This window comes from Aquila chrysaetos, chromosome 25 (assembly GCF_900496995.4).
Source record: "Aquila chrysaetos chrysaetos chromosome 25, bAquChr1.4, whole genome shotgun sequence".
Classification (NCBI taxonomy): domain Eukaryota; kingdom Metazoa; phylum Chordata; class Aves; order Accipitriformes; family Accipitridae; genus Aquila; species Aquila chrysaetos.
Genome location: NC_044028.1, coordinates 933,777 through 942,500, shown reverse-complemented (window position 1 = coordinate 942,500; position 8,724 = coordinate 933,777). Strand labels below are relative to the sequence as shown.

The following is an 8,724-nucleotide window of genomic DNA, read 5'->3' as shown; positions in this document are numbered from 1 at the left end:
ACTCTGCCTCGAGTGGAACTGACATCACACCTGCGTTGATTGTATTGTCAAAGTGTTTGAAATTCCTTCACTGAGCTTGTTACGTGGAAATAAAATGTGGTTGGTTTTAAAAGCTGAACCTTGTTGCCTGTATTTTGGTCTGTGGTCTTCAGGCTGTCCAGCTCCTCTCAAGGTTGACCAGCTCCATCCCCTCGCAGTACGAATGAGGCCGTCGGGCTTTGTGCTGTGGATAGAGCGATTTCATCTTGTACTCCCGAGCGGAGCTGATGGCTCCCAGCACTTCCCTCGGAGGCTCCCTCCGATGCCGGTGTCACCCTCCCCGGGACGGAGTGAGAAAGGGTGCAGCCTTGGGCACCTGCACCCTGCCTGCACACCGGTGCTGGGGATGGAGCAGGCACATACATACAAGCCACAGCCACTTCTGTGGCACGCTGTGCTCACCGGTCGCTGCCTGGAAAGCTGATGGAGGAGGGGAAAGGGCGTCCACGGGATGGGCTCCATGGGCCAGCTTGACACTGAGATATCGCTGGCTTTTCCCGAGTCCACCATGGGGTCGTTCATGCTGCTAGAACTTGTGTCCCAGTCGTAATGGAAGCTGGGAAGAAAAGTCATCAGTAATTAAAAGAAGGGGAAGGAGGGAGGGAGAGTCAAGCTGTTGCTGATAAAGCAGCCTGGGGGCCTCAGGAGCAGGACCCTGCTCGCAGGTACTTTGCTCCAGCGGATGATGGGCTCACTACACTGACTGCATCTGTCTGCAAACACGCGCCCAGGTCCCCGCAGCAGCGCTGAGCTCAAGCACAGCAGCGAAGGGCGTTGTTCCCGAGCTGTGGCCGTGCTCTCTCGGCTCGCCCAGCCCCAGGGCCCGACGGTGGGGGTGTCCCCGGCTGTAGCGCCCTTTGCTCATGAAACTGGAAACCTCCAGGGACCTTTTTCCATTTACGCCCCTGGAAGCTGATTATAAGACTTTCTCATACGCACACACAGCCATGGTCTTTCCTGCAGATGTGAACCCTTCTACCATTAAACCAGTCCCCATCGCACAAAGCTCCTTACATGGGGTGGGAGGGAAAGAAACCACTTACTTCTCCTTGGACACCAAAGGATGCTGCAGTGTCGAAGCTGCCCGGTGCTGTTGATAAGCACAGGGAGGCCAGCACGTGGCTGGGCAGTGGCTGCAAAGCAATGCTGCCAGGGCAAGCTGCTGTGCCCCTAAAACCTCCCCCCTTCTCTGCTTCACCCCTGCCCACTGAGCAAGAGACAAGACCTTGCGACACGGGCTCGACAAACCACCCTCTCTACCTGGGCCGGCACGGCGGGCGGGCGGGCGGCACCGGGCGCTGCTTGGCGCTGCCGGTGATGCCCGAGTCCTCCCGGCAGCTGCAGCAGCCGTTGTCCAAGATCTGCAAGTGGAGCAGCTCCTCCGAGTTGCTGAAGGCCGGGTTGTCCAGCGAGCTGGCCGAGGGCAGCCAGGAGCGGGACCAGTACTGGGCCGAGACGTCGTCCAGCCGGCAGAACCGCCGGTAGCTGCGGGGACAAGGCAGGGGGGCTGCGGCAGCGCCCGGCACCCCGGGGGGGCACGTGCACATCCACACGCGACCCCAGTGACTGCACTTGCAAGCGCAGATCGCAGCTTTCCACCCAAATTTCACAGCACCGGGGCAGGGCCCAGCCCCGCGCCCTGGGTGGGGGCAGAGCCCATGACACCGAACAACATCTGGCCGCAGCCCCGCGGCTGTTGCGGTGGTTTCCTCGGGAACAATCCCCCACGGCGCGTTACAAAACCCTGTCCGGGAGGGCGGCGGGGCCAGGACAGCGCGGCCCCCCCCCCCGGCACTCCCAGACGAGCTGCTTTGGCCGGGCTGTGCCGGATCCCCGCTCCCCGCCCGCAGCCCCACCGGGCTGAGCTCAGCCCAGGCGACCAGCGCCCGGCCGGGTGGATGGGCCCTGTGCTTCCCCACGGGAGGCACTGGGTGGGGGGTCCCTGGGACCGTGGATTTGGGGGCTCATCGGCACATCTCACGCGTGTCTCCACCACGGCGCGCGCGCAGCGGCACAGCCCGCAGCCCTTCGGTGCGACCGCGGCCCCATCCAGCCCTGCAGCCCCCAGCACGCCTCTCCCGCCTGCGCGCTGCTCGCCCGTGGCCACGCGTGCACACCGACGCCCCCACCCAGCCGGGGGGAACCGCCGTGGCTCTGCGGGGTGCTGGGACCGGCCGCTCCCGGGCCCTGCACGTGCTCCCCCCGCCGCCCCGGCACCTCCCGCCCGCCGCTATCAGCCGCCGCAGAGTGTTTTTCTTGGCAGAGCTCAGCCCGAGCCCAAGCCGGCCGCCCCGCCGAGCCCTGGCTCTCCCTGACCCCGGATGGGCTGCGCTGCCCCCGGGCACCCACGTGCGGGGCCAGAGCTGCTGCCCATCGCCCCCCGCCAGCACCCCCGGGGAGGGGCAGGGGCATCAGCCTCGCGGCAGGAGCACCCCTCCATCTAGGGCCACCCTGGAGCCCGGTCCCGGCCCCCCCAACACCACCACTGGCCCCGCGCACCCCACCTGCTGCGGGTCTGGTCGGCCCTGGCCTCCATCAGCAGCGCCTTGAACCGGCGGATGGCGACGGCGGCGACGACGGCGCCCAGGAGGACGATGCTGAGCAGGACCCCCGCGGCCATCCCCAGCAGGCTCTGCTGCGTCACCCGGTAGTCGCAGCGCAGCCCCATGAACCAGAAATCGCTGCCGACGGGGCACCTGTGCCGAGGCGGGGGGGGATCAGCCACCGGGGCGGGGGGACAGCACCCGTCACCCCAGAGCTGGTCCCAGGGGCACTCACTGGCAGAGGGGCTCGCGGTCCCGAGGGTGGGTGCAGATGCCGTGGTTCTTGCAGTAGTCGCGGTGGCAGAGGGAGGTGCAGGTGGCGTTCCCGTCCGCCCCGGCCACACAGGCGAAGCCGGCCCGGCAGGCGAAGAGCACAGCGCAGGGGTCCAGCGGCCGCTCTGCAGTAGACGGGGGTTCGGCTGTGCCACCCCCTCCCCACCAAGCAGAGAGCCGGGGCCGGGCACATGCCCGCCCTGTGACCAGCCCCGGCCGGGCACTGGGCCCCGGGGACCGCGGGAGGGTGCGGCGATCGCGCGGCCCCACGCACGCCCCGCGCTCACCCAGAGCCACGTTGCGCAGGACGGGAGCAGTGCCCACCGCCAGCCCCGGCCGGTTGCCGCCGGAGCCCAGGGCGGCGTCGAGGAGCTCGCCCAGCCCCGGCGCCTGCACCCGCTCCGCCGCGAACAGCGCGTCGTACTCCAGCACCACGCTGCCCTCCCTGAGGGGACACCCCACGACGAGTCCAGGGGTGGCGGCTCGGACGCCCCGGTCCAGCACCGCACCCCGGCACCGCTGTGGCCCCGCAGCGTGTGACGGTCCCTGCACCCCCCGTGCCAGGGAGCATCGCACGCTGCGGGGCTGCGCAAGCACCTACCTGATCCCCGTCACCTCCAGCCGCAGGAACCCGGGCACCGACATGAAGAGGGGCGCGACCTGTGCAGGGAGGAAGCTGAGCGCGATGCAGGATGGCCCCCGGCCGCAGCCTCCCCCCCCCCCGGACGGCCCCATCCCGTGCTCACCGTCCGGTTGAAGCTGTGCAGCAGGCCCTGGCGCTCGCGGGACCCGGGGTCCTGCAGGGCGGGAACAAACCCCATGTCCAGCACCAGCTCGCAGGGGATGCGGAGGAGGGATGCTGTGGGAGGAGAGACGGGGATCAGCACGACAGGGACCCGTGCTGCCTGCCCCGGGGGGTCCACCGCCACTGACTCCCCCAAGCTGATGGCTCCTTGGAGCTCTTCTCCTCCCGCCATGCCCAGGCAGAGGGTCCCAAACCCCCCAGACGCACCTCTCAGGAGGGGTGGCTGATCCTCCACGACGAACACGTGGGGGGCCCTGCCTGCCGTGGCTGCGGCCAGAGTCGCTCGGGGGGTGTCAGCATCTGGCCACCCTCTGGAGCTGCTCGACGGCTGGACCAGGTCTGTGTCCCCAGCAGCTGGGGGGGACCCGGGGCCCCCACGATGGCTCAGGGTCCCAGGGGGATCAGTGGGCTGCTGTGGGGGCCCTGGCACCACGGTGGGCAGATGAGTTGGGGGCCCCCACGTCAGCCCTGCTGCATTCCCCTGCAACACCGCAGCACCGGGCTCCGTCGTGACTGTCCCCACGTCCCTGAGCCGTGCTGGGCTGGCGGTGGCAGCTGTGGTGGCGGTGGTGGTGGTGACAGCAGTGGCAGCGGTGGCGGTGATGCCGACAGCGGTGGTCAGCCCCAGGGGAGATGCAGACTGGGATGCAGCCGGCTGCTGGGGGGGCCCAGGGGCTGAGGGGGGGGGCAGAGATGCCCAGCTGCCAGCTCAGCGAAGCAGTCGCTGCCCAGGGCATGGCATCGCCTACCCCCACCGTGGTCCCCCCCATGATTTGGGGGGTCTTAGCAGGATCCCCCCCCGAGCTGGGGTGGGGCATCCAGTGCCCCAGGGATGGCCCTGCCGGGGGGGTGCCCAAAGCAGGGCTGAGCCCCAGGACACCCCGGCTGGTCCCTGGGGAGGGCTGTGGGGTCGGTGACAGGGGCACTGCAGAACTGCCAGTTGGGGAGGGCTGCGGGGACGGGGGGATGCGGGGGGACCCTGTGCTGGTGTACAGCACCCTGCTCTGTGCCGCAACGGTGCTGCTGGGGGCCACCGAGGTGGGGGGCTGCCCTGGCATGGCTGGTGGGCGCCAGGTCTGGACCAGGGAGACGTGGCTGTGCTCAGGGGTACCCTCTGTGTCGGGTGGCCCCAACACCCCCGTGGTTGGGTCCAGGGCTCCCCCCAGGCTCGGGGATGTCACCCCTGGGGTGCTGGCGGTGGCGGTGGGGACAGGCAGACCCGACCCCTTGCCTGTGGCAGGCAGCGAGGTTGGGCCTGTCCCCACGGCTGGCTGGGCTGTGCTGGCCAGGGGGCCCCCGCGGCCACCAGCCCCCAGGGATGGCAGAGAGGTGCGAGGGGCAGAGCGGGCACCCTGCCAGGCGATGTCCGTCCCATGCCACGGGCGGGAGTCAGAGGCCCGTCCTCCTGCCGGCCCTGGCAGCCCCTGCCATGTCCCCTGCGGTGTCCCCGCGGGGCTCAGCAGCCTCTGCAGCCCCCCGACAAAGGGGGACATCCCCGTCATCCCCAGCGCAGGGCTACCCGTGGCTGGCGCAATGCTCGGATGAGTCCCTGGGCTGCCGTCACCCAGCGGGACGGTGGCACCTGTGCCCTCCCCAGCCCACAGCTCCAGGGACGAAGGGCCCTGTGAGCCCCCCTGTCTCTGTGCAAGCCCTGTCCCCGTGGGGCTCTGTCCTGGCAGGGTGCTGGGGGACCCCCACCGCCCCCCGGCAGAGCCGGGCACCGTCACGGAGGATGGCGAATGCGAGGGGCTCCCGTGCGGGGTCGTGGCACCTTCCACCATCACATTTCCTACAGGGTCAGTCCCGGGGGGAGATCCGGCGGTAGGAGCTGTGTCTGGCTCCGCAGGTGCTGGGGCAGGGGATGGCCGCTCAGTGGTGCCTGCAAAGAGTGGGAGCCCCGGGCGCTCGGTGGCTGTTCCATCCCACGCCGCGGGCCCTGTCCCCTCCCCGCCTGTCCGGGTGCTCCCCTGGGAGCTGGGGGGCTCGGCAGTCCCGGCAGGGGTCCCAGGGAAGGGCAGCAGCCCAGCCTCTGTCTGCAGCTGCCCCACGGCCTCTGGCATCGGCGCCCGCCCCATGCCAGCTCCTCGCTCCGGATCTACAGGCAGAGGCAGAAGCGAGGGGATGTTGAGCAGGGCTGACCCACAGCCGGCACCCCACAGCCGCCAGCTCAGCGCCCCAGGCCCCAGCGTGGCACCGACGCACGTGGCCGGCACGCGGTGCCGCAGACCGAGGGCCACGAGCGGGACCCAGCCCCGGCGGTACCTGTCCGGCAGCGCTCCCGCGTCGCGGTCCCCAGGCGGGTGCAGGGGATGGCGGTGCTCAGCGTAGAGCCCGTCCCGCTGCCGAGACCAGGGCAGAGCCGTGCACAGCACTCCACAATCACTGCGGGGAGAGGGGAGAGAGCAGCGTGCGCAGGTGTCGGGCATCAGGCATCACGCACCAGCTTTGGGCATCTGCACCGGGCATCGTGCCCCCCGTGCCCCTCTGTTAACCGAGGGCGGCACTGCCAAAGGAGACCCTCGGGAACGACCCAAACCCAGCTGGAAACCACCCGCCTTCGTCTCCGCGGACCAAACCGAATCCTGCCCCACCCGGCCACGCTCTGCCGCGTGCTGGAAACGCCCGTTTTGCCCCGAACCAAACCACCGTCCGGCAGAGTCACCACGTGCCAACGCTGGCACCGCCGGCCCGCCGGGCAGAGCACCGCGCCGGTGCCAGGCCAGCGCCAGGCCAGCCCTCGCCCCGGCCAGGGCTCCGGGTCCCCGCTGCGGCCGCGGCCGCTCTCCGGGGCAAGCGGACGGCTCACAGGGGATCGGGATGGGCGGTCACCCGCCTCGGTGGGCCGGGGTCACCACCAGCCCGTCGGGCCCCCCTCTCGCCTCGCCGGGGCTCCCGCTCCTCCGCCCCCGGGCGCAGCACCCGCTGCCTTCGAGGCGGGGGAGCAGCCCGGGCTGGCGGCACCGCACACGGACCGCCGGACCGGCCGTGTGCCCCCGGGACCCCGCGGCTGAGACCCCCCCCCCCTCCACCCCCCCCCCGGGGGGGTCCGGATGACACCCGAGCAGCCCACCCCCCCCTCCCCGCCGCCCCAGCGCCACCGGGCAGCCCGGACCCGCCCGAGCCCGGTGCCGGTGCCGGCCCCGCCGCCGCCGCAGACCCCCGCGGCCGCCCCGAGCGCGGCATCCCCCGCCGAGGGACCGGCGGCGGCTCCCGGGGCCCCGGCTGCGGGACCCCCCCCCCAACCCCGGCCCTGCTCCCGCCCCCCGGCCCCGCCCGGGGGGAGGCAGCGGCGGCCCCGGCGCTCACCTGCGGCGGCCAGGAGCCGCGGGAGCCGCGGGAACCGGAGCCGCTCCATGGCGCTGCCGGCTCTGCCGAGGCGGCGGCAGGAAGCCCCCGCCCGTCCCCGCTGCGGCGGGGCGGAGGCGCCGGGGAGCCGCAGCCCCCGGCCCGGTCCCGCCCCCCCCCACCCCCGCCGCTCCACCCCGGGGCGGCCGCCCGCCCCCCGGCAGCGAGTGCGGGACCCCGGGGAGCGGCTGCCCCGGGGGGGGCGGCGGGCGGGGCAGGGCTCGCCCAACAGGGAGCTCGGCAGCAGGGCGGGGGGGGGGCGGCTGAGCTCGGGTTGAGGGACCCCCGGCGGGGTGTGGGGGGGGGCACGGCCAGGCCCCCGCCCTCGTCCTCACCGCGCTTCGGGGCGGCTCCGCGGGGTCAGGACACCCCACCCGGCCGCGGGCTGCACGGCCGTGCCGGTGCCCAGGGACAGCACGGGCGCTGCTCCGTGGGGGGCACACGCCTTCTGACCCGCCCCCCCCCCAAAACGGGTTTGTCCCAGAGAAGCCGCCGTTAGGCACGGCCGGGGGTTCCGAGGTGCAGGCTGGCCCCAGGGCCACCTCCAGCCGTGCCCGGCTCTGCCCCGGCTCAGGGCAAAGGCTGCTGGAGGAGCAACCTCTGGCTGCAGCTGGCCGCGGCTCCCTCGCCAAATCGCTCAGGGCCACACCGCCAAGAGAAACCAGCGGCCGCCCGGGCACGCCTGGGTCGCACAGGGATGGCCTCCGAGCAGGCATCTCCCGTCCGCACCGAGGAAGGGAGGGGAAACCACCGCGGACATGGTGGCCGAAACGACCGTGTCTCCCCAATTCCCCCGTGCAGCCCGTTCAGGAAACGTTTCAGAACACGTTTGGGGCGAGGGAGCGATTAAGGAGCTTCCAAAGGCGTGGGCCTCACGCACAACGAAAGCGAAACTCGGGCACCGAAGGCAGAGGGTCACCCAGCTGGCCGAGGATTTGGCACCACACGGTTTTAAAAGCGAAACGCAGCTCTAGAGGAAGCCCTGAGAACACCCACACCACGCTCAGGCACCGGGTCCAGCGCCGACAGACTCGCGACTATTTTCCATCCTCCGCCACCCTGATTGCCAGAGGAAGGTATGTTATCGAGCGACACTTTCTTGGCTCACGGCCTAGCAGCGCCTCTTTGACATATGAAAGCATTTCTTGGCTCAGAGGAAAAACTGTGTAGTGTCCAGAAATAACTTGTTTCTGTCTCGGGAGAGATTTAAAGCAAGCCTCCCCTGCCACGATTAGTTGGGCTTACAGAAACACTGATGCGATTTTGCTTTTCAGCAGCAGGAAAGTCATTCCCCCCCCTTTATTTTCCATCAGGAAAGCAGAAGCCTTTCAAACGGAACTTGCTTGTTTTCACCAGCACTGATGAAATAAACCGTAAAGGCAGCAGAAGGGCGGTTTATTGGAAAGAGCAGACAACACCAGCAGCGAGATCAGGGGGAGAGCGACCGCGCCAGGGGCAGAGGGCACACAGCTTGGAGCGCAGCGGCACGAGCCGTACAGGTGCTGCCAGCGCTCTCACACACGCAGGCAGAAGGAACGGCAAAACGCTCTCAGCGAGATGCGCTCGGAGCCCGCCAGCCCCAAAACCGCCTCCTGCTGCGCCTGGGAGAGGGTGCTCGTGTCCCCCGGGGTGAGGGGCCCCAGCCGAGCAGAGGCTGCGCCGCCGGCCAAAGCCTGGGCGAGGGAAGAGCGGTTCTAGTGAAGTCAGTTACTCACCTCT

At 70.1% G+C, this 8,724-nt stretch overlaps 3 protein-coding genes across 22 annotated transcripts in view; 1 reads left to right on the top strand and 2 right to left on the bottom strand.

Moving 5' to 3' along the window:
• TNRC6A (trinucleotide repeat containing adaptor 6A) overlaps positions 1 to 118 on the top strand; it is a 105,487-nt gene extending 105,369 nt beyond the window's left edge. For all 19 annotated transcript variants that reach the window (XM_030001326.2, XM_030001325.2, XM_030001329.2 and 16 more), the window contains one exon: positions 1 to 118. This exon is cut by the window's left edge and continues 2,666 nt beyond it. The gene's annotated coding sequence lies outside the window, so the exon portion shown is untranslated.
• The window catches only part of LOC115335541 (interphotoreceptor matrix proteoglycan 2-like), a 4,423-nt gene extending 371 nt beyond the window's left edge, over positions 1 to 4,052 (bottom strand). Inside the window, exons 1-9 of the mRNA XM_030001338.2 lie at positions 3,868 to 4,052; positions 3,602 to 3,714; positions 3,457 to 3,515; positions 3,143 to 3,300; positions 2,818 to 2,980; positions 2,544 to 2,735; positions 1,300 to 1,524; positions 442 to 595; positions 1 to 223 (exon numbers count right to left, since the gene is read on the bottom strand). The exon at positions 1 to 223 is cut by the window's left edge and continues 371 nt beyond it. Coding sequence (XP_029857198.1) covers positions 149 to 223; positions 442 to 595; positions 1,300 to 1,524; positions 2,544 to 2,735; positions 2,818 to 2,980; positions 3,143 to 3,300; positions 3,457 to 3,515; positions 3,602 to 3,676 — 1,101 coding nt within the window. The 5' untranslated portion in view covers positions 3,677 to 3,714; positions 3,868 to 4,052 and the 3' untranslated portion in view covers positions 1 to 148. The remainder of the gene's footprint in view (positions 224 to 441; positions 596 to 1,299; positions 1,525 to 2,543; positions 2,736 to 2,817; positions 2,981 to 3,142; positions 3,301 to 3,456; positions 3,516 to 3,601; positions 3,715 to 3,867) is intronic.
• On the bottom strand, positions 4,052 to 7,054 carry LOC115335540 (collagen alpha-1(I) chain-like). Of its 2 annotated transcripts, none has more exons than XM_030001336.2 (3): positions 6,967 to 7,054; positions 5,923 to 6,042; positions 4,052 to 5,755 (listed from the first exon to the last, which is right to left on the bottom strand). In XM_030001336.2, exons 1-3 carry the CDS (start codon positions 7,013 to 7,015, stop codon positions 4,062 to 4,064), a joined length of 1,863 nt encoding a protein of 620 aa, XP_029857196.1. In that variant the 5' UTR covers positions 7,016 to 7,054; the 3' UTR covers positions 4,052 to 4,061. The 2 variants fall into 2 exon arrangements, with proteins under 2 accessions (XP_029857196.1, XP_029857197.1); XM_030001337.2 differs by having other exon boundaries at positions 4,052 to 5,539.
• Positions 7,055 to 8,724: the final 1,670 nt, after the last annotated feature.